Source organism: Argentina anserina, chromosome 1, assembly GCF_933775445.1.
Source record: "Argentina anserina chromosome 1, drPotAnse1.1, whole genome shotgun sequence".
NCBI classification, from domain to species: Eukaryota; Viridiplantae; Streptophyta; class Magnoliopsida; order Rosales; family Rosaceae; genus Argentina; species Argentina anserina.
Window position 1 is genome coordinate 13245913 of NC_065872.1, and position 27474 is coordinate 13273386.

At 38.2% G+C, this 27474-nt stretch overlaps 6 protein-coding genes across 7 annotated transcripts; 2 read left to right on the forward strand and 4 right to left on the reverse strand.

The window, feature by feature from the left end:
• Positions 1-3536: 3536 nt before the first annotated feature.
• Positions 3537-5047, forward strand: LOC126794232 (uncharacterized). Of its 2 annotated transcripts, none has more exons than XM_050520899.1 (5): positions 3537-3860; positions 3966-4016; positions 4129-4262; positions 4362-4453; positions 4544-5047. In XM_050520899.1, the coding sequence occupies exons 1-5, from the start codon at positions 3576-3578 to the stop codon at positions 4720-4722; spliced, it is 741 nt and encodes a 246-aa protein (XP_050376856.1). In that variant the 5' UTR covers positions 3537-3575; the 3' UTR covers positions 4723-5047. The 2 variants fall into 2 exon arrangements, with proteins under 2 accessions (XP_050376856.1, XP_050376862.1); XM_050520905.1 differs by having other exon boundaries at positions 4555-4720.
• Positions 5048-7166: 2119 nt separating this feature from the next.
• Positions 7167-7858, reverse strand: LOC126797500 (uncharacterized). The gene is made up of 2 exons (XM_050524129.1): positions 7489-7858; positions 7167-7385 (listed from the first exon to the last, which is right to left on the reverse strand). The coding sequence occupies exons 1-2, from the start codon at positions 7702-7704 to the stop codon at positions 7290-7292; spliced, it is 312 nt and encodes a 103-aa protein (XP_050380086.1). The 5' UTR covers positions 7705-7858; the 3' UTR covers positions 7167-7289.
• A 3182-nt stretch (positions 7859-11040) lies between these two features.
• LOC126787119 (uncharacterized) lies at positions 11041-13667 on the reverse strand. The gene is made up of 2 exons (XM_050513051.1): positions 13298-13667; positions 11041-11620 (listed from the first exon to the last, which is right to left on the reverse strand). The coding sequence occupies exons 1-2, from the start codon at positions 13541-13543 to the stop codon at positions 11450-11452; spliced, it is 417 nt and encodes a 138-aa protein (XP_050369008.1). The 5' UTR covers positions 13544-13667; the 3' UTR covers positions 11041-11449.
• A 1066-nt stretch (positions 13668-14733) lies between these two features.
• Positions 14734-17001, forward strand: LOC126802115 (uncharacterized). Its single transcript, XM_050529671.1, has one exon. The coding sequence runs from the start codon at positions 14734-14736 to the stop codon at positions 16999-17001; it is 2268 nt and encodes a 755-aa protein (XP_050385628.1).
• A 6682-nt stretch (positions 17002-23683) lies between these two features.
• Positions 23684-24824, reverse strand: LOC126794360 (stress enhanced protein 2, chloroplastic). Its single transcript, XM_050521060.1, has 2 exons — positions 24407-24824; positions 23684-24308 (listed from the first exon to the last, which is right to left on the reverse strand). The coding sequence occupies exons 1-2, from the start codon at positions 24734-24736 to the stop codon at positions 24039-24041; spliced, it is 600 nt and encodes a 199-aa protein (XP_050377017.1). The 5' UTR covers positions 24737-24824; the 3' UTR covers positions 23684-24038.
• Positions 24825-25967: 1143 nt separating this feature from the next.
• LOC126796719 (protein MIZU-KUSSEI 1) lies at positions 25968-26905 on the reverse strand. The gene has a single exon (XM_050523465.1). It carries the CDS (start codon positions 26748-26750, stop codon positions 25968-25970), a length of 783 nt encoding a protein of 260 aa, XP_050379422.1. The 5' UTR covers positions 26751-26905.
• Between the last annotated feature and the right edge of the window lie 569 nt (positions 26906-27474).

The window sequence follows — 27474 nt, forward strand, 5'->3', positions numbered from 1 at the left end:
GTAACAAATAACATATTAAAATATGTGTACACATGAGACTCGGGAGCCCACCTGGTTACCCGTAACAAATAACATTTTAAAATATATGTGCACATGAGACTCTGGCAGGCCACCTGGTTACATGTAACAAATAACATTCCAAAATATGTGTGCACATGAGACTCGGGCAGCCCACCTAATTACCCTAATATCATTTTAAAATATGTGTGTACATGAGACTCGGGCCGCCCACCTAGTTATCCGAATATCATTTTAAAATATGTGTACCCAGATGGGCAGCCCACCTGGTTACCCCTCATGAAATACAAGGCAGACATACTAGAGCTCTAACTGATCGTAACCAACACTCGGTCAAGGCTTGGTTCCGATTTACATGTCATCACCGTCTGAAGACCATAAAACGTTTTAACAAGACTCAATGTTAAAACCAAGTACAATATAACAATCCACACATGTTTATGTACTACCACCAAACGACAATATATATATAATAAGTCATCTAATAATCCATTATACTGGAAGGTACATTATCTCCCATTATGGTCCCATCTGCCACAATTAACCGACAACAATAACATTTCATAATTTAAATAAAACCGTAACGTTATATAACATAGCAAACCATATATATGTATTGTATTTATCTTTTTTGTACACATACACAACTCACTATATAATATTGACGTCACAGTTCACTCATTTAAAGAATTCATAAATACAAGTCACTACAAAGGCTAGACTTGTCATAGTGAGATTTACTTACATTCACCATACTCCATGATCACCAAAACCTTTTAAATCATTTTATTAAAATACCGTTTTACTTACCCATGAACCGTAGACGATCAAGTTCATGTAGATTAAACCAAAACATATTTTTAGAACAAATTTTATAAGCTAGTGATGCAAGGACTATGTTGACAACTTAAACTAAATTCAATAATTACAACACTACGATCATCATGATCATTGTGAGGTTTACTCACCTTAGCTCCCGTTGCGTCTTCTACTCAAAATAAGAAAGGTACTAGCTACCACAATCACTTCATAACCAAACAACAAGTACCTAAAATCATATCAAGGTTGCAAGTCATTAACACTTGAGACACGACAATAACAATTCAACTTTTCCCATTTAAACTTTAACCCGCCAACTCATTTGAGACTAACTAAAGTCTCCAAACTACCAAGGTGTTACTATGTTGACCCTAGTGAATTCAACATTGAATCTACATGTATTTACCATCTAAATAAACAAAAATTCGCAACTTAGTAACAATTGAAAATAATAAAGTTCTAGCTCAAATTTTTTTTTTGACGCTCCATCTAACCCGAAGACTTGTCACTTGAGACAACTCTTTCTCCTAAGGTCTCTAGACCCTCACCAAACAACAATATAGTGTTACCTGCCGAATTCAAAACTCACGAGTAAAATTCGAAATAGCCTAACTTGCTCATACGACAACCAAAACCCACAATTTATATATCAAAACACTCGCGTCGTTGAGTGTGAGACACTAGAGCCTTTGAAAGCTCCACTATAGTCTATAGGTTGGCACACTGCTGGAAGCCACAACAAGAGGCTGCATAATGCCATCCACACACACTTCTCTTAAATTTTCTGACTTCACAACAATCTAACTTCACAAACATGAACATCAAAGCATGACAATAAGCATACACACATGTAGAAGTCCCAAAATCAACTGGAAACTGCCCCAAGTTGCTGCTGCCATGGCAACTCCGAATTGGATTCTTCAAGCTTCAAACTGAGCTCCAAGGTTGCATGGTCGTGACTAGGTGGAAGAAGCGAAGCTTCCTGGGTCAACTGCACCACCAGTGATCGCCGTAACACCGTCGAAAATGGCTGAAACAAGCCGAGTTGTTGCCGTGACCCATACTCGTCGATCTATAACTTCCAAGCCAAAGTGGGTCAAACCACTACCACATATGAGGTTGCAAGGAGGAGAGAAGCCGTTCTGCGTTAGTTGCACCGCCAAAGGTCTCCGGAATCGAAACCGGGTCACAGACGGGTCGTCGGGCCGTCTTTCGACACTTGATGCGTGCAAACCGGTGCGAGACTGCACGAGCCACCATCACAGGGAGGCGCGCAAGGAGAAGACGAAGAGATTTGAGCTGGCTCTGTCGCCTGGAACCGCCAGAAAAGTCGAGTCGGGTCGGCCGGGTCTGGGTCGATTCAGTTGCACAATTTTAAGCCTAAAGGAGGTGCACTACAGAGAGAGAGAGAGAGAGAGAGAGAGAGAGAGAGAGAGAGAGAGAGAGAGAGAGAGAGGAGAAAAAGGGATGCGAAAATGATGAAACCCTACAAGGCTGATGCCAAAGTTGAAATCTTGTACAGATCTATGAAGCACCTTCTAGCAGAGAACCTCAATTTGTAGGCTTTGGTTGTAATGAATTTTATTAGGCTCTCTTGAGTCTCTTCAGTGTCCTTCACCCATAGGCATGCTTTGATTGATATTCTCACTCAGACCATATAAGGGCCGAAAAATGTTATTGTTTGGCTCAACGTAAACTCAATGAGAAAATCACGCACTGACACTCTCATAGTTCGATTCACTTATATAGAAGCACAAAAAGACTTAAAAAATTAACCCCAGTGGAATCTCAATTTTTCTTAAGAGTCTCAATTTGATCACCTAGAGACTAATTCCCAGGATTTTCTCTATTCATATTTAATGTTTTCGGAGTCCGAAACTTGAGTTGATTATAACTTCTTCATACAATCTCCAAATCACGCGTGTCGCATGTCTACGAACTCATATCGACGAGTTCTACGACTTTCATGAAAGAAGTTTTCCAAGAAACCCAACGAGTCAAAAGTCAACTTTTAGACTCATCAAATTGAAGTTCTCGATCAATTAATCGTTCGAACCCTTTCGTTTTCATCCTCGTGAAATAAAATTGGACAATGACCAACTTAATAATATATGGGAACTCATTGGAAATTAGATATGAATTTTCGGGGTATTACAGTACATGAAGACGATTCGTATATTACAAATTTCTATGAACTTAGCAATCGAAACCTAGCTAATCTTATATACGATATATAGTTATATATGTTTATCTTATATGATAACATTAGAATTTTCATGTACAATATATATAACGCTATAATTCAAATAATTAATTTAATTTTATAATAATTAAACACATGTTATTGAAATAATAGATGATAAAAAATATTTAAAACAATCTATACGTGTTTTTTATTATAATAATTCATCATAAAATATTTATTTATTTGTAATAAATTAAATATTGATTATTTAAAGTCCGGAAAGATGAGACATCAATTTCATCTCAATCTCGATGGAACAGATCCTAAGTGAAGCATTTTTAAAAACAAAAGTCTCGTGTCCGATTTACGAGTGAGATAACTACCTCATCATGTCCCGTCCGCACCCAGCCGGTGTAAATAGAAAAAATAGTTGCATGGAAATGACAAGAGCATCCTCCTGTCGCTGCCGGGTGGAGATTTCAAAGGAGCAGCAGCCTCTCAAGGTCATTAGGGTCCTCCTCACACACTGAGCGAAACCAAACCAAACCAAACAATGTCGTTTGGTCTCAAATTGAATCTCTCAAATCCTAGATTCAACCGCAACTCCACTTTCGCCCGTAACGCCATTAATCCCCACCGTCTCCCCCACCACCTCAGACTTCCGGCCCGGCGGCTCAACTCCGTTTCCGTCAGCTCAGAGTACGTCAACGGAGCATCCGAGCCGTCAATTTCGTCTCATTACACAGAAACCATCGGAACCCCGTCGCCGTCGTCCCACCTCCTCCAGTGGAACCTCACCCAACGACACGTCGTCGTCCTCAATGTCGTTGCTTGCGCCGTAATTCTCTCTCTCTCATTCTCTTATTTGACTCCGTAAACAAATTTCAAGAAATTCAATTTCACTTTGAATCAAAGTTTTGATTTTTGAGGGTTTATGAAATAGGCGGCGGTTTCTGCCACGTGGCTCTTCTGCTCTGCAATTCCAACGCTTCTGGTAATGTTTAATGTTGAATAGCTCAGTTGATTCTGGTTTAGGATTGGGAATTGGGAGTTTGTTTTGTTGTGAAAATTGATTGGTGGTAAAATTGTGATGAACAAATGTGAAGGCTTTCAAGAGAGCAGCTGATTCAGTTTCAAAGCTGATGGATGTGATGAGGGAGGAGCTTCCGGATACAATGGCGGCAGTTCGGTTATCGGGGATGGAGATCAGTGACTTGACCATGGAGCTCAGTGATCTTGGGTTGGCATTACTGTTTTTTTTTTTTTACTTTTATTATATATATGTGAGCTGTTTTTGGTTAGCTGAATCGTTATTGTTTCATTTGGTTTTGTGGTGCAGCCAGGAGATTACACAAGGTGTGAGGAGTTCTACTCGAGCTGTTCGTGTGGCGGAGGAGAGGTTGCGCGGATTGACAAACATGGCTCCTTCAGGTTATCCGTATTCTCTATACCCTTTTTGTTGTTATTTCGATGTATTGATAGTTGGAGCAATGGATGTAAACTTTATCTTTACTTGCTTAGCATCCGTGCAGGTAGTAGAAAGTTCGAAAACTGAGGTGCCAGGGCCAGCTTTGGCTAGAACTGCAAGAAGCGTACGAGAGGGGGTCGTGAAGAGTCGTGCTATATGGCAAATGTTTTTCACAATCACCCGCTTTTCTAGGATGGCGCTCAGCTATTTGATGAGGCGGAAGAAGCAATAGCTAGTGGAGATGACAACGAATTCAAGAGCTTTATGGTGAGCAGCATCAAATTTTGTGAATGTATTAGCTCTTCCTTAGTTCATGTGTCATATCTTAAATTAGCATTGTGTACTTCCAGTTGGGCTTTTCCACTTCGGAGCGTCGCTTTTGAGTTAAAACATCCTTTGATTTTTTTACCATCTCCTTTTATGTTGTTAATTGCAAGTGCAACTGATTCCTTGTGTACGACCCCACCTCTCTTACGCTTTTACTTGATCAAATAACATCATCTTCATGTTGAACTGAACCTGATGTGCTTCAGCTTGATTAATATATTTATAGTGCCAGTTTCATGTTCATTACAAGTTTTGGCCTGGTAACTGGTAGGGAAGGCTTTAGTTGGAATATGGAATAGTAAGGAAGGCTTTAGTTGGAATATAGAATGGTGTCCGACTCAGTTAAGAACAATACTAATAATTGGTATCAACTCTTTACTGAGGGGTTGGTAATATAGCCATGAGCATATGAGCTTTTCATTGTATTGATGCTTGAACAAAATACTTTGTTGAACATGCATATAAATAATTTAAGTCATGTAATTGGGATGAAAATGCTTGGTTTTGAATAAGTGATTCAGTTGATTTGCACAGATTTATAGATATTACCCTTGTATAATATGAAGTATGGTATGGGTCTCATCCAAGAAGCTTAAATTACTCTCCCAAGCCTGCAATGCTGATATTGCTGATATTACTACGCATTTCTCATTTTGTGAAGCTATGGTAGTTATCTTCTGTAACGAGTAACGACCATTTTAAGGGTATGTAACGACCTGTCATATGCCTCGTATGTTGTCCATGTACCATTGTGGCTACCACTATCTCTTAATTCTTTGTCTCTCTATTGGTGTGGCAGCGATGTATCTTACGACATCTCATACGTGGGAAAGTATAAAAAAAAGGGGAAGGGGAGGGGTGATGAACATTTTAACTGGTACTGAATTTGAGTACAGTTGGGCATTGAAAAGTATATGGTTAACTTGGGGCATGGGTGGAGTTAGGACTTGGGACATGGGAATGATCATTGAAGCAGAATATGAAATGCTTTTTGGCAGCAGATTAACGGGAACTGATTATGGGTAGAGCCCCGTAGAGGTAGGCATTGGCATGGGTATAGTTAGGCATTGAAATGACGATTGAACTAAATGCTTTGAGGCAAATGGGAATGAGATGGTCCTGGTAATTGCGCTTGCTAGTAACTGACCCTCACAGCACATGTTTGTATGACTTGATGGTATCAAGAGCTATGCTGGGAAAGTTTCAGAAATGAGAGGGATATGCTGGTGAAAGAAATTGAGGAACGAATTCCCTTTGAATTTCTGAAATAGGCAATTACTAATTTTGCAACAATATTGTCGAACGAGTGCAACTTTAACCATAGATTAGTTCTGAAATGAATAGGGTAATCAATAAGTTATAATCATGAACAACATTATATACACGACCACTTGTGTGATACTTTCATTTTGAGGAATCAAACTATTATACTAGCTAAAAAATGAAACAAGAACACGAAAATGCTTCCTCTCTTCACTGATCCACACAGGTGTGAATTGGAAGCTTCTTTTTGTAAGCAAACTGCTAGCTTCTGAAAGCTGTGAACAAAAACATACGTGCACACCCTTGGTAGTGATACTATATTACTATGAGCAATTGTGCATGTCACTAAAGTATTGAGTAGGTGGAGAGTGGTTGTATGGAGGTGGCAGATAGATGATGCAATTGAATTTTCATCTATATTGCAGACAGAAACTAAAGGCAGCCACATGCAGACATCAGGCAAAGAGGAGCAAAGAGTGTTGAGAGCAGTGAGAATTAGGTTTTGCAATGCAAAGCCAAGGAGCTCCATACCAAGTAAAACAAGACAAAAATGGAACTACCGCCCACATTACCCACTAAACAAGACTGGTTGTTTGATTTCTACTATTGTTTTAGATCTTGATTTGCTAGTTTCTATTACTTTGATGCACTGGCGATCGACCACAATTTCGTGATTGTTTCTACTGGAATTCTTTAAGGAGTATTTTAGAATAACGACTCCATGTAAATTTCCTATCAAGTACTTTGAAGCGTTTTTATCTCGCCTTTGTCCAAACCGCAACCCAAGTCTGTTAAGCCTATTAAGAAAGAAAAATAGCTCATGCAGTAGATGCACCCATCTATTTGGTCATCATGATCAAAGGATTGATTACACAACCAGAATCCTAAGTTGAATGCATTTACTATGATTTCTGATCCTCCAGTGAGCATTTAATATGGTAAAACTTGTGCTGATGTTTTGCAACATAGAATAATCTGCATAATCACTAAAACCACCAAACTACTTCATCAACACCAAACACGCACATAACTGACTCACTAACAGTTCAATTTACTGTACATAATTTAGTTGAAGATCTATATATATTGAAGGCCTCAGTTCTACTATGAGAGAACAACTAAAACATACAAAAGTTAAAAACAGAGAAAGGATCAATGGAAATTTAGAATTGAAGAAGCTAGCAGCTGTTCAGTTACGACGAAGCACGGTTAATTAATCTGAGGACCTGAACCAGACCCTAATGACCACGGACGCTTCACTCTCAACGCTCTTGTCGACCTTGCAGTTCCTGCGCCAACCTCTTCCTGTGCATAACATGCAAATTAAGCACACAGTGAACATAAAATTCTTAAACCCTAGCTAGCTTTATGAGAGAGAATGAGAGAGAGAAGAGATCCAGATTCTTACGCCGTGTTTCATTTCCGTTTCGGTCTGGGGAGGAGGGTACAGCTGTTGATGATCTTCCTTTGTCTTATCGTCGTCGGCAGCGGAGGAGGTGAAAAGGTGATCAAGTCCGAGGCACTTGAGGCAAGAGGTGATGAGCTGCTCGAAGAGATGGCAGGGGCTGTGCAACAAAGGGTGTCGCTCTTCTTCTCTCTGGTGGGCTGAGCTCGAGGACTCCATATTAATTTGTTGTTGATCGGTTGTTTTGGTGGGTGCAGACCAGTGCAGTGATTTTAATGCCTCTTGGAGTTGAGATGTATTTATCACATACAAGAGACAAGTGCCATGAATTTGGTTTAAATGCACTCTACTTACTTCCCTGACTGAGAGAGAAAGAGCGAGTACCTAGACTCTTTTGCCATTTGATTTTCCTTTGAGATATTCTGTCCTTTATAGGGTCTGTTTTTAAGAACTCACATATAATATGAGAGTCCGCCTAGAGTCCGCGTACATAGACTGTTTGACTCCCGTCTAGGCGGCCGTGTAATATCCGCTTAGTTTTTTTTTTAACTCTCACCTAGTGTCCGCCTAGGATACCTAATTTGATAACAACAAATTAACAATTCAACTGAACTTCCAAGTTGGATCAAACTGGTAAGTTTTACTTTCGTTTCACGATAATAAGCAAGAATTTGGTGTAGATCATCACTTCATACCTTTAACTTGATAATGATGAATCTCTTATCTTGGATGAATTAATTTTAGAACCAACCAGTACGTCCTCCTCTATGCGTTTTTCTATAATTTCCTCAAGATTTTCGACTAATGATCTCATATCACATCTTTTACAAGTAAAACTCAATAGTATTATTAGGCTACCAGGCCACAAAACCACTTGTTTCATGCAGTGCATGTATGGCGCTATCGAATGTCGTACTTAATATTAAGGATTACGTACGATTGTATTTCTTGAAAATAAACTATATTAGTCTCAATCACTTATACCAAATATGAGAATGAGAAACAACAAATTTGAAATTTCTATAGGTCAATGAGGTGTGACATGTTGGTGAATTAAGTTTTCAACATTGTGAGTGTCATGAGTTACACCACAACTATTACTTGTGATGTTTACAATATAATCTTTTACATCTAAATCCTCTACTACTTTGAGGACATATTTCTCTATTTTACAGTGCATGTTTTTCTTTTTTGATGAGAAAAAGAAAAACGTATTAGATTAGATTATGGTGCCTAGGGCACCTATAGAGGTGGCAAACGAGTTGGACCGAGACTAAAACCGTACTCGAGCCGGCTCATTTGTTTAAATATTAAGTCCAGCCCGGCCCACGACCAAATTTATGTCAGGCCAGGCTCAGGCTCAGGCTCAGGCTTGTGCTGGGCCAAGAAGCGGGACACAATTAATATAAAAAATTATGTAATTAGAATATTTGATTTATATAACAATTTAATAATCGTATTTGTAAAACGTTACATATGTCAAAACTATGACTTTTTATATTACTTTAATGATATTTGTGACATAATGTAATAAAAAATAATGAAATAATCAAGAGGTTTGTATTAAAAATGTCTAATATTCAATTCTTATTATTATAATTGTTTAAATATTTATATAAATAATATAAAATATGTATTTAACAGGTCGGCCTATAAATTTATCATGTTCAGATCGTGTCGGACTCAAAACGGGTACGGACCGGGCCTATGAGATAAAATATCTAAGCCCATCCCGACTCATTACAATAACAGATTTGGGCCGCGTCGAACTCGGACTTTTCAGCCCACTTGCCACCTCTAGAGTGGTGGCACCTATGTTTAACATATCGATCAAATAAAGGGTTTATAGAAGCCTCTTTCGAATCTATCTAACCAATACTATCATATTTAGAGCACCATATATAGTTAAAGGCAATATCTTCGGCCACAAAGTTTGCTTCTCTCACGATTTTATTTTTCTAACGACATAATGGAAAACGATACACTCGAACTCTCAAAGGAAGCTAGCAATCTAGCTTTAACTCACTTAGTCTCCAACCATGTGTAGTCACTCTATTCCCCACATGTTTGAAATCGATTTCGACATATACTGAAGCCCCCAGTTTTCGCAAAGAGAAGGTTGTTTCTTATTGCAAGAGCTTCAATCATTGTAATTGCAGTTGTGTTGCCGAGTCTGAAGCCACGACAACCAAAAGTTTACCCAAGGATTTTTGATCTACAAAACCTTCAAGCTGTCATATAATCTCGTAAACCGAGCATCAAAGTTTATTTTAGCTGAATTTGGTCATGAGTTTTGTATAGATTATGGGCTTAAATTCTCAAATAATTTGATTAAAATATTTGATAAATCAACCTATTTTCTAAGTTCATGAACTCCAATAAAATTTTTAGGTAAATTATGAAAACTTCAAATAGAACTCGTAGAAGTAGCTGCTAATTAAATTTGCAAACATAGCTTTTTTAAAAAATCACATCGGGACCAAACTTGCCCAAATCTTACAGTACATGGGCTAGCTTGCAATTGAAAACAATCCCTTAACATTCCTTTCTTTATAGATGATGATACAATATAAGGATTATAGAAAATTTATACGTAACGAAATCAACTATAAATCGAATCAGGATATACAATTAATAAAGTAAAGCAGGCAGAGTATATTTGTGCATCAATGGCCTAAGTTCTACATATTTTATAAAAGCTATGAGGAAACTTAAGACATGCATGGATGCAATAAAATAGTCGGACAACACTTTGGAATGAACTTTGGGATGGTAAATTAAACTAAGCCACTAGCTAGTTATTTACATATTTAGGTTGTCGATCTGTGCACCATGGCCGGAGCCTAGCTACAATTGGTTTCTTCACCCTTGTTCTCAACTCTCTCCCTGTTCCTGAGCTCGTTCCTTCATCTTCCTGCATCATTGATTCATTGACAAAGTTAAAACAACGTGACAAAGAAAAACTAAAGTACTCTGATTAGGGTTTAATTTCAGTATTATTGACTGAAAACATTCCCAGAACTGTTAAAGGAAGAGGAAGGGTTCTTACGCTGTATTTCATTTCTCGTTCGATCACAGGAGGATCAGATACTGTACGATCGTATTGAGCGATGGAGTCGTCATCGAGTCCCAGGCAGTTGCGACCAGCCTTGATGAAGTGATCAAAGAAACTATGGCAGCCGGGGACGCAGACTCAACGTCGATGTTCTCTGTGCTGCTCCTGTTTATAAGCTGATGATGAAGCTTTCACATTGTAGAACTTGCTCGATCTGCCTTTCACTCTTGCCGTTCTGCAGACTGCAGCTTTCAGTTCTTAGGTGTCATTGTTTTGTTGTTCGGGGTTTTGATCGGTGGTTTGGTATGAACTAGTAGGAGACACATGCTGACATGCATGCTGCCATTAGTGCCATATATGCCAGTTTAAAATGCACTTCCCTAAACCAATTTGACCTTTCACTTAATTGATTTTCTTTTTTCCAATCCGAGTGAGATAACAGTTAATCATCTCTGTGTCTTGTTTCTTATATGGAAAATATGTTTAGTGTGGATTGCCACTCATTCTAAATCATTTTTTTTTCCTGTCTGATGAAAAGAGAATCATGCTGGCAACAAAATCAATCCCTACTCTCTAGTACAGTCAAATTTGAGTAGCAACCAATGGTCCTACTATCACTCAAATACCATTTACAAACATTATATGCGTTGGATCCGTAATATGTCACAAGCGTTGGATCCGTAATGCCTCCTACTACACGCTCCGGAGTTCTGTCACAACCTTCAATTGGTTTGTGTTTGTAGCGCTCTGTACCAGTACTTGTTGGCAAGCATTGCGTCAAGTTCGTGGGGCAATATACATCTCTGCTCGACTTCTTGCAACATTTTATCCGAAAATAACTAAATCTCTACGCCGTGGAAATCATCTCAGCTTTTTTTTCTCATCCCTCGCCGTGGGGTTGATACATTTTCACGGGTCCAAACCCAAACACTTGAGAAATGCAACCCTCGCAAGTCTAAAATAATGGCAGGGATGGAGATATATGTTGGGTGTTGCAGAGCCCTCCATTTCTACCATGTCCTCTGCCCTCATTACTCTACTGGTGCTCGGTACTATTTCACCTTTCATACTTTCTCCTACCTGACAGGATTTTACAAGCTCAAATTAATTTATTGGTATACGTATTACAGATTTTATACACATATGCAGGCAGTAATATTAGACATGTTTAATTAGTCAGCAAAATTTGGTCACTGCTATATGATTCAGAGCATATTAGCGTGTCGAGTACTACTGACAGACTACAAGCATGCTAAAATAGCCGACATTATATGAAGTTCCCTATATTTCAAATCGTTACACACTTACACATATAAACAATAAGCTCTTATCATTACAGATTTGCAAAGCAAAAGGTAGAAGGAAGATCAAATTGAAGAGAAAGGAAATCAACTCTTAAATGAATGTTGCCAATTCCATAAACAAACCATTGAAACAGTTACTCCCTCCATTTTCATTTCCTATCAGTAAACTCCCTCCAAATTTTAGCCGACAACTATATACCCTCACTTGTCAGCATCTGATGTGAAACTCAGATATGATAGAGAAACTAACAAGATTGCAGAAGGTCGATGAGAACAAAAGAGGTCTGAACAAATTTGAATACTGGTCTTATTTCCAATCAGTAAAACTATATATGAACCACATTTGACTACATTCTAGACCAAATCCCTAATTGGGTGGAATGCATTTTATAGATTGGTTCCAGATCTACCAAAGACGTGATATGTAACACTAATATGTGGTTTATAAAAATGGAGGGAGTAACTGTTTCTACTTCAACCAAGTTCTATAAAAAAAAAGTCCAATGTTTAAGGGATGACTAGCAACTTCACCAAAAGATTTCAAAAGTTTTGAGTTTATCAAAAGGGAGTTACATCTCCCGTCCTTTTGAAATGTGCAATCCCAACATAGAGTCAGTGTTGAATTTGGCAATTTTTGAACTTTCTCAATCCTCACTTCCCAAACCCAAAGGGTCACTCAAATGGAAATCTACATTTATGATGAAAAATTCTGTAGAACTACTTACATGCTACTGAAAGTTGAGGTGTCATATATATCATCATGAATTCTTTCCATCTTGTTGGTTATTTCACATTTCATCATATAACCACATTGCTCATATTTGGTGATCCGGTAGGAATCATATTCTGATTAGCCAATTCAACGAAAGCTAAATATAATATTACACAAAATTAAATGTCAAAAATAAATTTACAGAAATTACTAAACGAAACCAGATGACAGGTCATGCGGTTGTTGATATTACATTTTCATGATCATCACAAAAGAATGAGAGATCGTCACGTTTCAGTCGTTTTCCGATTGTATCATCTCAACAACCATCAATGAGGTGTTCAATCCAGAATTCTATCACTCTACGCAAAATCTTATCTTTTTCGTGAAAAAGAAAGAAAGTATAACTCTTGAGCAGTTCTAAATTCGGCAATTATTGGCCAACAAAGTAAACAATTAACTATTTTGGTGGGGTGGGGGTCTCACAATCTTGCATATACAAGAAGCTAAGAACAGCCTGTTCTGAACAGGTCCACAAAATGGTGCTGTCCCCTGAAAATCTAAAAGGGAAATTAACTCACGAATTGTACTTACCTGGGTGTTCTGATCTACTTAAACAAATCCAAACCAATATGAACATAAAATCCTTTATCCTACGTTCACTTTTCTAACAACCAAATCCAATCAAGAAGACGAAATTAAAGGTGGGTTGGATTTAAAAAAAAAAAAACCAAACCAAACCTGGGTGTTCTGCAAACGGTTTGCAGAAACAGAGGTGGTGAAGTTGTGACTTGAAACCAAACGAGAGCTGGAAGATGAAGGCTTGGTGTTGTTGTTGTTGTTGTTGTTGTCATCTGGGAGATCCAGGACCAATAAGCTGAAGCAGTAGAGTAGAAGGAGGAGGAGGACCATGACTATGACCTGGATCCAAATAAGCCAGGGGACTCTGTAGGTGTCTATAGTGAGTTCATCTCCAAAATTATGCATGATCTTTGGTGTGAAGTGGGATTTAGAGAGATGGGTTTTGAGGTAAGGAAGGTGGGAGATTTGGGTTTAAAGAAAAAGAGATTGATCGGGATTAAAGAAAAGGGAACGGGGATGTTGAGATGGGTTGGGACTTGGGACTTGGGACTTGGAGTGAAATGACAGGGGAAATTGACATTTGTATATATTTGGAGAGGTGGGAGATAAGTCACAAGTCTAAGAAACTGCGTCAGCGAGTTTGAAAACAATATTATACTTGACGACATTATATGGGCACGCGCTAGTTGACGCGCGTAAATGTAGCACGAGTTAAATCGGGACGATAGTGTTTATATACCGAAGGTACACATATTGGTCTCCAAGACACAAAAGGAATGAAGATCAAGTTAAGGAGGAGCATTGAAGTTCTTTCTTAGTTGGATTAGGAAATTACCTAGACGGGCCGGTATGTACCTCACGTAAGTAGGGTGTGATTGATTCCAATTATGGGTAGAATTATCTATAGTTGGGTATATAGAAATTGTTATGGAAAAGGGTTTGGAGTAAAAGATGTTTTCCATATTGAGATGATTTTTTTCCTTTCCTAGATAGAGTGGTATTAGGAATGTATATCAATCTCTATTCTTGTTTAGGGTTTGGAGTTGCCGTGGGAGATATATATAGATATAGGCAGAGGGCATATATGTGGGGATATATAGATAGGTTGGAAACATATATGGGAGTGAGCCGAATAGAAAGAATGGGTGTTGTCCCATAGACACACGGAAGAGTGAAGAGAAAAAAAGAAAAGAAAATAGAGATGAATCAAGAGAGAAGAATTTCACATCAACAAGGAAATTTGTTCTAGCAGATCTTAGTGACTCCATTGAAGACCTTAGTGGCATCATCGACAAGCTTAGTGAAGTCGAAATACGTGTGATTACAACGATCTTAGTGAGGTTGTAATTGACACTTGAAGCAACGGTCTTAGTGAGGTTGTTTCAATACTTGATTGTGATTATCAAGTAAGAAGTATTTTACTTTTGAGAACTATATTATCATTGATTAAGGTGTAATCATTGTAATATGAATTGTTCAATAGAAAAGTAAAATTCTTCTATATATTCCGCTACTATTACTCGTTGTTGTTCTATCTTGTATTTTCATTTGGCATCAGAGCAGGTACTGGAGGTGTCCGGTAGATCTAGCTCAAGATGGAACGTCAAGGATTGAATCAGCCACCTTTGCTCGCTAGCATGGATTTTGCTCAATGGAAACTCCAAATGAGATCATTTATATATGGTATTGACTTTCATGCATGGAGAAGTGTCGAACGTGGATGGAATCCTCCAATGAAAGAGGTTGATTCAAAAGCTCCTGAAGGATCGTCTATGCAAGAATTAAAAGATGAAGATGAGTGGACTGACAAGGAAATCAAAGCTAGTGAAGGAAATCACAAAGCTTTGAATGCTCTTTACGCATCGATGAGCAGAGATGAAAAGAAAAGAGTTCATAATTGCGTTACCGCCAAACAGGTTTGGGATAAACTTTGTGTTTTAAATGAAGGTAATGATATTGTAAAAGAACAACAATATTATTCTGAAATCGATGCTTTGAAAATGAGAGATGATGAAACTATTGATGATTTTTATAGTCGTTTTACTGATCTTTCTAGTTTATGTGAAAGCCTTGGAAGGCCGTTACAAGAATCTGATATTGTAAGGAAAATATTACGATCTCTTCCAAAGTCATACAGGATGAAGAAGACAACAATCCAGGAGCAATATAATCTAAACGAATATTCTGTGGACTTGTTGATTGGAAATCTAAAGGCTTGGGAGATGGAGCTGGATGAGGATGAAAGACCAAAAGGTAAGAATTCAAAAAATATTGCCTTCAAGGTTACTGAACCCTCAAAATCAAAGTCTGAGGATTCTGAACATAATGAAATATTACTGTTGACTAAAGAGTTTAAGAAATTTTTGAATCAGAAAAACAATAGGAATAAACAAAATAATCTTAATTCTAGGAGAAATTTTAATAATAAAAATTTTGAAAAACGTAGTGATAATTTCTCTCAAAGGAAGTATGAGTATGGAAGTAGTAGTAACAACAATAAGAAATGTTATACTTGTGGTGGCATTGGCCACATTGCTACTGATTGTGGGAATAAAAAGACTGATTCAGGTAACAAGGCTTACAAGATATCTTGGAGTGACGATGATGATAGCTCCACAAAAAGGGACAAAACATTTGCTCTTGTATCTTCTTTCTCGTTAGATTATGCAGGTTCTGAAAATGAGGATCAAGAAGAAGATGAAGACAACAGCTATGAAGATAATGAGATGTTTGAATATCAAGCAAGAGTTATAAAAGCTGCAGAGAAAATTTCTGAAAAAAATCTTCTGTTAAAACAACAAGTAGAGATGCTGGAAAACGAAAAAGTGAAATGGGAAGAGGAGAAACTGCACATGCGAAAGAAAATGGACTATGGTGATCAAGTGATTGAACGAAAACATCTTTTAGCCAAAATTCAAATGCTACAAAATGAGGTAACAGAAAAGAATAATTTAATTAACTTATTAAACTCTAAACTTGGCAAGTTGCAGGTTTTGCTTGATGGAACGAATACCAAGGTTGAAAAGTTTCAACATAGTTCGAAATCACTATTTGATATTCTGTGTTCAGGAAAAAGCTACAACGATCGAACTGGCCTTGGATATACTGGTAAGAGTAGCTCAACTAGAAATCCGAATTTTTACACTAATTTTGTCCGTGAACAATCAGGTTCAAAGGAATGTGAGAAATACATTGAAGAACATGTAGAATCGGAAAAACTTCAGACCTCATTCAAATCAAATATTGTCAACTCGAATGATAGGTATGAGGAAGATATTCAAGATATTCGAAGTAAGTTGAAAGAGCATAGTCAGCTTTTACTTGATATCTCTCGTTTTGTTGGTTTTTCTAAATCTTATAAAGAAACTAAACAGGATACAGACATGGTTAGGAGACATTCAGGTAAGAAGGTTTGGAGGAAAAAGTATAATCATGATTCCATAGAAGCTTTTTGTAATTTGTGCCATATTGATATAGATTATGAATCGAATGATATTAAGGCTACGTGTAATGTTGCTATTACTGCGTTATCTGCTAGACAGGAGGACACTTGGTATATTGATAGTGGTTGTTCTAGACACATGTGTGGTAACAAACATTGGTTTTCTGACTTAGAAGAATCATGTGTGACAGGTGCGGTTACTTTTGGAGACGGGAAGAAAGCAAAAATAAGAGGGAAATGCTCAATCAGATCTCAGGATCTTAACTGCTTAAATAATGTTCTTTATGTTGAAGGTTTATCTAATAACCTTATTAGTGCTAGTCAATTAGCTGATGAGTATGAAGATGTCTGGTTTAACAAACGTCGTTGTGTGGTTTTTGACAAAGATGGTACAGTTGTGATGGAAGGGGTTAGATCATGAGATAATTGTTATCATGTTGCATCTAATTTAAAATCTGATAACTCGGAATCGTGTTTCAGGACTAGCTCAGTTGAGGAAACCATGGAGCTTTGGCATAAGCGTCTTGGTCATCTAAACTTTCAAGATTTGCTTAGACTATCTAGTCAAAAATTAGTAAGAGGCTTACCTATATTATGTGGCCGTACTGATGTTGTTTGTGGAGGATGTAAAACAGGTAAACAAACTCGTGCAAATCATAAAGTGGTGAATGCTTCCTCATCATCTCAACCTTTGGAGTTGTTACATAGGGACTTAATGAGACCTTCTGCTACTGTAAGTATGGCTGGTAAGGAATATATTTTTGTTGTGGTTGATGACTATTCTCGATTTACATGGGTTGATTTTTTAAAGGATAAAAGTGAGACATTTGATTCTTTCGAAAAAAATGAGTAAACAACTTATAGTGGAAAAACAATAAGCTAATCTTCAAATCGCTAGAATTAGATTTGACAATGGAATTGAATTTAAAAATTCCAGATTTTTTAAATATTGTCGAGATTACGGTGTGTTTCATGAGTTTTCAGCTCCCATAACCCCTCAACAGAATGGAATAGCAGAACGCAAAAACATATCCTTATTAGACATGGCAAGGGTAATGTTGCATTCAACTGGTTTAAGTGAGAATTTTTGGGCTGAAGCTGTAAATACTGCATGCTACGTTGGGAATCGAGTTCTTCTTCGTTCAGGTACAAAGAACACTCCATATGAATTATGGAAAGGTAAGAAACCTGATGTAAGTTACTTTCATGTTTTTGGAAATCCTTGTTATATTTTAAAAGACCGTGAACATCTAGCTAAATTTGCTCCAAGATCAGACTCAGGTATTTTTCTTGGCTATTCTCTAGACAGTCGTGCTTATAGAGTGTATAATAAAGAAACTCGAACTGTCATGGATTCCATAAATGTTTCTATTGATGATAATTTTAATGAGTCCAATTTATCTGAAGAAAGTCTAACTAGTTCGAAAGATGAGAATGTGCACTCACAGGAAGCAGTCACAGAAGTGGATAAAAATCTACAACCTGCAGTAAAATATCGAACTGGATTCAAGCAGGTTAGAAAAGATCATTCATTCAATGATATCATTGGAGATAATGGTGAAGGCATGCGTACAAGAAGGAAGACTGTTGAGATTACTTCAGCCACAAAAGACGACTCTGAATGTTCCAACACAGAAATTGTGGACATCAATAAAGCTCTAGTAAGTTTTGTCAAAGAAAGAGTTAAAGAAACTAACAAATTAAAATGTTTTGGATTTGTTTCTTTGATAGAACCTAAAAATATCAAGGAGGGTTTGTTAGATGATGATTGGATCAATGCAATGCAAGAGGAACTAAATCAATTTGAAAAGAATGAGGTATGGATTCTTGTTCCTCGTCCTGAGAACACTAATGTTGTTGGTACTAAGTGGATTTTCAGGAATAAAATGGATGAACATGGCACAATCACAAGAAATAAAGCAAGATTAGTTGCTCAAGGATATTCACAGGTCGAAGGCCTGGACTTTGATGAAACTTTTGCCCCAGTGGCTCGACTTGAATCCATCAGACTTTTGTTAGCCATTGCATGTCAACGTAAGTTTAAGTTATTTCAAATGGATTTAAAAAACTGCTTTTTTAAATGGTGAAGTACAAGAGGAAGTGTTTGTTGAACAACCTCCGGGATTCAAAGATATTCATCATCCTGATTACGTTTGGAAACTTAAAAAGGCTGTTTATGGTCTTAAACAGGCCCCTCGTGCCTGGTATGATAAACTCTCTACTTATCTTGTTTCTCAAGGTTATTTCCGAGGCACTGTAGACAAAACTCTATTTGTTAAACATGTTGAAAGTCATCTCATGGTTGCACAAGTTTATGTTGATGATATTGTTTTTGGATCTACTTCTGATGTTTTAGTAAAAGAATTCACTAGAATCATGACTAATAAGTTTGAGATGAGTATGTGTGGTGAACTTACTTACTTTTTGGGTCTGCAAATTAAACAAAATCATAATGGCATTTTTCTATCCCAATCAAAATATGCTGAAAACCTCATTAAGAAATTTGGTATGACTGAGAAGAAATCGGTTAGTACACCTATGAGTACCACCATAAAGTTATGTCATGATCTTGATGGTAAGTCTGTTGACCAAACTAAATATCGTAGTATGATTGGTAGTTTGCTTTACCTTACTGCTAGTCGTCCTGATATATCTTACAGTGTAGGTGTTTGTGCCAGGTTTCAGGCCAATCCAAAAGAGTCGAATTTAGAAGCTGTTAAACGAATTATTCGTTATGTTTCCGGAAGTATAACATGTGGTGTATTTTATACGTATGACACTAATGCTGAAATTGCAGGTTATTCTGATGCAGATTGGGGAGGTAATTTGCAAGATCGAAAGAGCACAAGTGGCGGTTGTTTCTTTGTTGGTAAGAATTTAGTTGCATGGCATAGTAAGAAACAAAATTGTACTTCATTGTCTACTGCATAAGCTGAATATGTTGCCGCAGGTAGTTGTTGTACTCAAATGCTTTGGATGAAGAATATGCTTAAGGATTATGGTATTCCACAGGGAAAACTTGTGATTTTCTGTGATAATACAAGTGCAATTAATATTTCCAAAAATCCTGTTCAACATACTAGGACTAAACACATATATATACGTTATCATTTCATTCGTGAACTTGTTGATAAGAATATTCTCTCATTAGAATTTGTTTCTACCAATTATCAATGGGCAGATTTGTTCACCAAACCAATGGATACAGAACGCTTTCTGACCTTACGTAATGCCATTGGCATTTGCTCTCAATATTGACAAATAACTGCCTCTGTGAGTACCTATGTCAAGGTAATCGTTCCTTGTCCTTGATCTTATCTTACTATAGATGAGTTACTGCATTTTACCTGTTAGTTCTTTAGGGCTCTTGACATTGTTACTTTGAATCTCTCATCCAGTGTTCTCGGATATTATTTATGATCATTAGCCTTTATGTTTGATTCTCACGTACACATACTTCATAGTGGTGGACATATCTGAGTTGAGTCACCTAATCAGGAGCCGGTGTAGTTGAATACATGATATAGATTATGACTGCATGAAAAAAAAATGTGTAAGGAATTTGTGCATGCAGTCTTAGGCCAGGCTAGTTCTACATCTCCAGGAGTTGACTAACTACTCGACTCCTAGAGGAATGGACTGGTTTGGTCTCCCCGGAGGATATGATATGTTTAGGCCAGGCTAGCTCTCCTCTCCAGGGATTGACTAACTACTCGATACCTGTTGGAATGGGCTGGCTTGGTCTCCACGGTGGTTGAAACATTGTCTTAGCAATGTTCTGAGCATATATTATCATTATCAAAAAAAAAAAATTCATACAACTTATGGTGTTATAAGGTGATTTTCTGGAGAGATAGGGGGATAGTCGTTTAAGTTGGCTTGCGCATTTAATCACTCCTCATTTTCATTCCCATTATGAAATATACTCAATGCACATCACATCTTACTATTGGCTAATGCTCATGTGTATTACTCGAGGATGCATGTTTGTGTGATTGATAAAGTGTATTGTCTTGCTCAATAAGAATGTCTAGGAAATTGTCGTAACTCTTCCTATAGTTGTATGGTATGCTTGGACTTGTCTCAATTATCTTGACATCGTGTACTTTGTACTTCCTTCAATGTCATGTTGAGAGCTCAATGCGTGTATGGTCCAAAATTGCTTCTGTTTCATAGATTGGTCTACATACTTGATTTATAGTTTCGAACTCTAGGTATTACTAGAATCATCCTTGTCTATGCATGTAAGTGGTTGTTATGTTCACATTGTGGTGTTTTGTTTTGCCTACATACCGGTAGATCACTTGCATTGTTGATCATTTTATTGTATCGATTTTGTACTCATGCGTAGATTAACTTATGGTTTTGTTTCATGGTTCACTAATCTTCTTTCTTGCCGTATGCATGTGTACGATTTATCTCTATGGAAGATTTAGTTTCCCTCTGTGGTTCGATCTATCATATACTTCATCTCCGTGTTAACTAGTTTCTGTTTTAGAAGGGAATATCTTATATGCTTTACAGGTTGCAAACGGAAATCAAGTCTGGTCCATCTTTCGTCCCTTCAACTAGGAGTCTCTACCATGGACGGAGCCAGGAGAAATCTCCACGAAACGGAAGAGGCAAGACGTGAAGCTGCCCCTCGTCATCAACAAGATGAGTATGCTCGTCTGGAGTACTCGGCGCGGACGTGGCCACCGTGGTGATCATGCCTAGGATGCTCAAGACCTCTCCTCCTTTGGCTTCATCACCTTAGGGGGAGACATCAAGTCCCTAGTTCCTATTCAAGCTTTAACTTGTTTTATTTGGCTAAGAACTATTTTCAATTAGTTTGGTTTTGCTTTGTACTCTAAGTGCTATGCACAAACTATGTTTGGTTATTCATGTTTAGTTGAACTCTAAAGTGTTTATTGATTTTTGTCTATTAGAACCTATGATCAAGTCACTTGATATCTTGAAAAGGATGATAATTGATTCTTGATGTCAAGTGACCTATTTTCATGTTTGAAAATAGTGGGAGGTTCAACATGTTGTTTTTAAGATTTTTTGATTAAACTTGTACTTATGATGTTCTTTGTGAGTGTGTAGGTATTTAATGGTGAAAGGTGCATGGAAGGCCAAAGGGGGAGATTGAAGGTAAACATATTGGCCTCCATAAGGTGATGAAGACACAAAAGGAATGAAGATCAAGTTAAGGGGGAGCATTGAAGTTCTTTCCTAGTTGGACTAGGAAATTACCTAGACGGGCCGGTATGTACCTCACATAAGTAGGGTGTGATTGATTCCAATTATGGGTAGAATTATCTATATTTGGGTATATAGAAATTGTTATGGAAAAGGGTTTGGAGTAAAAGATGTTTTCCATATTGAGATGATTTTTTTCCTTTCCTAGATAGAGTGGTATTAGGAATGTATATCAATCTCTATTCTTGTTTCGGGTTTGGAGTTGCTGTGGGAGATATATATAGATATAGGCAGAGGGCATATATGTGGGGATATATAGATAGGCTGGAAACATATATGGGAGTGAGCCGAATAGAAAGAATGGGTGCTGTCCCATAGACACACGGAAGAGTGAAGAGAAAAAAAGAAAAGAAAATAGAGGTGAATCAAGAGAGAAGAATTTCACATCAACAAGGAAATTTGTTCTAGGAGATATTAGTGACTCCATTGAAGATCTTAGTGACATCATCGACAAGCTTAGTGAAGTCGAAATACGTGTGATTACAACGATCTTAGTGAGGTTGTAATTGACACTTGAAGCAACGGTCTTAGTGAGGTTGTTTCAATACTTGATTGTGATTATCAAGTAAGAAGTATTTTACTTTTGAGAACTATATTATCATTGATTAAGGTGTAATCATTGTAATATGAATTGTTCAATAGAAAAGTAAAATTCTTCTATATATTCCGCTGCTATTACTCGTTGTTGTTCTATCTTGTATTTTCATATACTTTTTGGGTGCCCGATAAATTTCTATGTAAATCTAGCAAACTTTATATACCATATAGTTTTGATGAATTTCCCATTTAGTCCCCGTCGCTCAAACAGTTATTATTTGTTGTACCTAGCAAAATGAAATTGTAGAGGCACCAAATGGCTTCGATTCAGCCTCGTCGGCAATCTAGCACTAAGCACTTGGCAAGTCTGTAGTTGAAATTCAAGTACCCCGAATCCCATTCCCATCCCATTATAATTCAACAAAGAAGATCATACTACCTGATTGATATATACTGCCAGCAGAGATTATCCAATAACATCATCGAATATACCAATACTCATTTTGAATATTAGTTCTTGATTATGCGACCAATCAATTCTATGAGTTGAAGGCTTACTAACTATTAGGAATGAAACATGTGCAGGTCCTAATGGAATTGTCTTAACTTTTGAAAGATTATGTTGTTTTAAATAAAAATTAACTTAATTATAAGATTTCTCCGGTGAAGTATATTTGCAAACAAAGCAATGAAGGCATTTAGCATCATAGAATTTCTCCACTTACCCATTACTACCAAAACGTGTATCTCCAAACCCAAAATTGAGCTTCTAACCAACGTGAGAAGGAGAATGAGAAGATGTTGCTGGGTTTGGGCACGGCTGTACGGGGTATATTTTGCTTAGCAATATAAGAGAAGGGTACTATAGTAAAATAGATGGATGTATTTAGTAACTATATAGGTGTAGAAAGTGTACCGGGTTTACTAAGAGATTTACCGGGTACTTTTAGAAATACCCTACTTCATTTTTTGTCGAAAGTGTATAGATTTGGTGTGTTAAGAAAGCTCATTAGTGTCACTACGAGATAACACAAAGTGACAAAACCCATTTAAATTATATTTGCCTGCCACGAGAGTTGGTAAGTAGGTCATGAGAGAGCTCCGTTCTTTTCAGAGCAATCTCGCCATTTCGGATATTGAGATCTCGATCTCAAGCAGCGGCGGTCTGCTATATATGCAAAAGTACATGGCGTACGTACGTATATTGTATTTTGATGCAATTTTTTAGATTAAAAAGGATTGTCTTCTTACCTAAAATGAAAAATTAAATGCTGAGAGATAGCAATATGAAATATGTGAACAATAGATAGTAGTACATGAGTACACTTGACCAGCTAGAAGAGTGGATATAAAAGCCATCTGCATATATTTTCCATTAAGCAGGATATATGTCATTGGCTTGGTAACGATATACTTCTAAACGCTATAGCTTTACAATAAGTAGGGGATCATATATATATATATATATATATATGTTTTCTAGTTACTACAATATATATATGTTTTCTAGTTACTACAATTTAATTAATCTCGCTTATTGTAGTCTACAAAGGATGAACTCACTATTCATCCTCCATCCATATGCATCCAAACTTGCTCAACAGACACTACGTACGTATTGTAACCTTCACTTCTATCTAACTTTGTAAATTGTAATTTGGGCAATTGTCTAACTTCTCAGACGTCGTCAGACCAATCAGTAATATCCGTGTCGTAGAACAAGCCGTCGACGATCTGATCAATCAGCGAGTTTATAAAAGAGTTACATCCCAGACTAAAGATCCGACCCACTCGGGTTCGAGCACTGGTCATCACAGCAGCAACCACAGCGCACGTCACCGCGGCCAAACCAACCCCTGCCGCTTCCGCTATCCCTTCCGTCTCTACTTTCCCGAACAACGAGTTCCCGGTCACCACCTCCTTCGTCACAGTCACAGCAAACACCACCTGCATCGTATAACACTTGTCAATCTTTGATAAGTCAAGCTTTATAAGTACTCGAAAGTGAAACAATCTAACAAACCCTAAGTTAGTTAGTCTTTTACCATGGCTAGACGACCGGAGACGATCTCGAAGTCCTGGCTCTTTTTGGAGCTGTCGATGTAGTCCGACAGAGTCGCGAAAAACGACATCGCTTCATCGCCCACGACTCCTCCACCATCTTTCTTCGTCTTCATTACACTGACAAGATCTGAGCCTTCCGAGCCGTACGATCTCAAAGTGCATAGCCGAGGCTGAAGCATGATCTTCGATTTCTTGGTCAGTTTCGGAACTGTAACCTGCGCCGGAGGTAGAGGTTGATCTCCTCCGCATCGAACTGCCGGAGTCTGGAACCTCCTAAGCTCGCAGCGAATCCCGCGCGCCGCCGTGGCCATAGTTAGAGAGGAAATGAAGCAAAGAAAACGAGAGGGTTCCTAGAATGTGGGGGTAAAAGAAGATGGGATGATTTTGTTGGTGGTGGAGGTGGTGGTCTATGACTCCACGTCTTTTGTATTGTTTGTGGAGGTGGAGGGTGATGGAGGTGTGGAGATACGGTGGTTACGTGGCGGTTGCTTTGCTCGTTAACGTCGTTTTCAGGGACTACTTAACTGGTTGGTCTCGTCGGTAAATGAATTATGTGAATGAATAAGGACTTGTCGTTTTTTGTTGGATTTGTTTGTTAGATGTGTTATTCTACGATGAAATTGACCATATTGCTTTAGTTTTTGGTGTACAGGAAGAGAGTTCTAGGTCGACTGCGTCAGAGCCACCAAAGTAACTCACCACATGGTCAATCATGGTTGGCTTTAGGGCAGTGCCCGGTGCCCGGTGGCGATCGACCTGCCTACGACCCTAGTTCGCAATGCAGTTTCCACTTTCCATGTATGTGACAGTTGATGATAAATCCTTATATGAATCTCTTTTTTTAAGGACGGAAGAGCTCCAAACTATCTGGAAGCCTCCATCCTTATATGATTCTTAATGATCATAGAACGATCTTTTTATATATACTTATACAGTTATACTTGAGACGTAAAATTAAACGTGTACACTATCAACGAGCTTATTAAGAGTATATGCTAGAAATTTGTGATTAATAAAATGAGAAACAAAAGATGACTTCTTCATAAGTCAATACCTCGGGGTCATAATACCAAATTGAAGCCAAACTTGAATACCCAGTTGTGGCGGCTCGATCAACTGCAATGATTTACATTGATATTTTGCCCTAGTTGCATTTCAGAGTCGTCTTTGCACCTCGATCATAGTCAATACTCACTCATAGGAAAACTTTAATCTCCATCTTCATTTGGAATCCTTATCGTTTCAGTAAGTAAGCGCATTCTTGTATGGACTAAAAAGAAAAACGAAATATGGCAATCCCAGAGTGGCTAACTAAGCTAAGCATGGATGAATTCATTTCAAATATGGATGCCCCATGTGTAAATTAATCAATCTACAACTTAACAGAAAAGGCAATCAAACATGAAAAAAGAAAGACACATATCTTTCTCAAGGAATAGATGGATCAAATCATTCTCCTTGACATCAACACTTTCTTCTTTCTACCCTAACTCTTATGCATGCCCAACAATTCTATCCCTTCACTTCACTTCCCCTAGTGTGTCAAATCCTTACAAAGAAAATACTGAGCTCAGGTCCATTATTCCCTTCCGGACTCATCATATACAACGTTTCGGAGTCCTTCGAGCCTACAACGCGCTCAAAGAGGGCCCGCATGTATGCCATTTCACCATCCGGACCCTCCACATCGGACTTCCCGGGCAACACGCCGGCTCCCATAGTCACAGCCTTGAGCACCTCCATGACGTTCAAGTCCTCCTCCGTGGCCTCCCTCTTAACCGCGTAACCCGTCTTCTTCCCATTGCAAAACATCGTCCAGACGGGCTCATCCATGATACTCGTCTTGTCTTTGTCACCTCTCTTCTCGCATTCGAGAGCGATCCTCACCATTCCTGAGCTCATCTCCTTCTGAAGCACGTTGGTCTGCATGGCTAGCTCGAGAACGAAGCTAGGTAGAGTCTTGGAGCTTTCCTGTATCGACAGGCTCACCCGGCCCTTCCGATACCCGAACAGCGTGCCGCTGACTCGGACGCCGGACGTGACGGTGCGGTTGGAGTCGAGCCGGCCGCCGGGGAGCGACGGCATTTTGCATGCGGTGGGTGTGATGATGGGCAAGGACCGGAGGACGGATCTGAAGACGCGGAAGACTTTGGTTTTGTTCTTCTTTTTAATGGAGGGCTGCTCGAGGGTGGTGGAGTTTGGTAACGGATTAGGAAGTGGCGGCGGCGACGGAGGTACTGTAGTGGTGGTGCGAGTGGAGGAGGAGGATGTTGCTGACGACGGACGTTGCTGTTCCCTTGATACAGCTTTTGTTGGCTCCCCCATTAATGGCGTTGGTGATCCAGGAATGGGAGAGTGCCATGAGAGAAAGGAGGGGAGGGAGGGACAAGAGAGAGAGAGAGAGAGACAGAGGAGAGCGAGAGAGACCTGGATCAGAGAGAGGGCTGGGTCCGATTGTAGAGTTTGTTATCGGATTTGTGGCATCAATTAGTCTCCTGACCTCAAATCGCGGTATGTGATCTTATCTATTTGCCATTGTGTACGTTTTATGTATATATACTTATATAACATGGTTTTATTTTGTTTCGAGAGAGTATCATTAAGATTACTACTAGGACATAGAACATGAGAATTTGTTCAAAATATTAAGAAACGACTGTAAGCACATAGAGTGTTTCACAAAGCCAGTTACACTTGATAGAGTAAAAGAACTCAAATAAATATTAGTTCCGAGAGAATTGGTTGATTTACACAAAAATGTTCTCCATATATGGCATATATAATAATTTCTCTATATATGAGTTCACAAAAATTTCCACTCCAGCTTCATTTTTGATAGGATCTCCAATACAAGCAACAAAAAAACCAAAGTGCCCTTGACACTTGATCTCCAGCTGCTCAACATATGTTAACACTTGATTATATATACCATGAGAGCAAATTATTGCTACTTGATAAATTCATCATATATATACCCACCAAACGTTTTTGACGGGTTAAACTTCATGCATTCATCGTTCCTACTCCCCCTTGCGCCTTTTTTAGATTA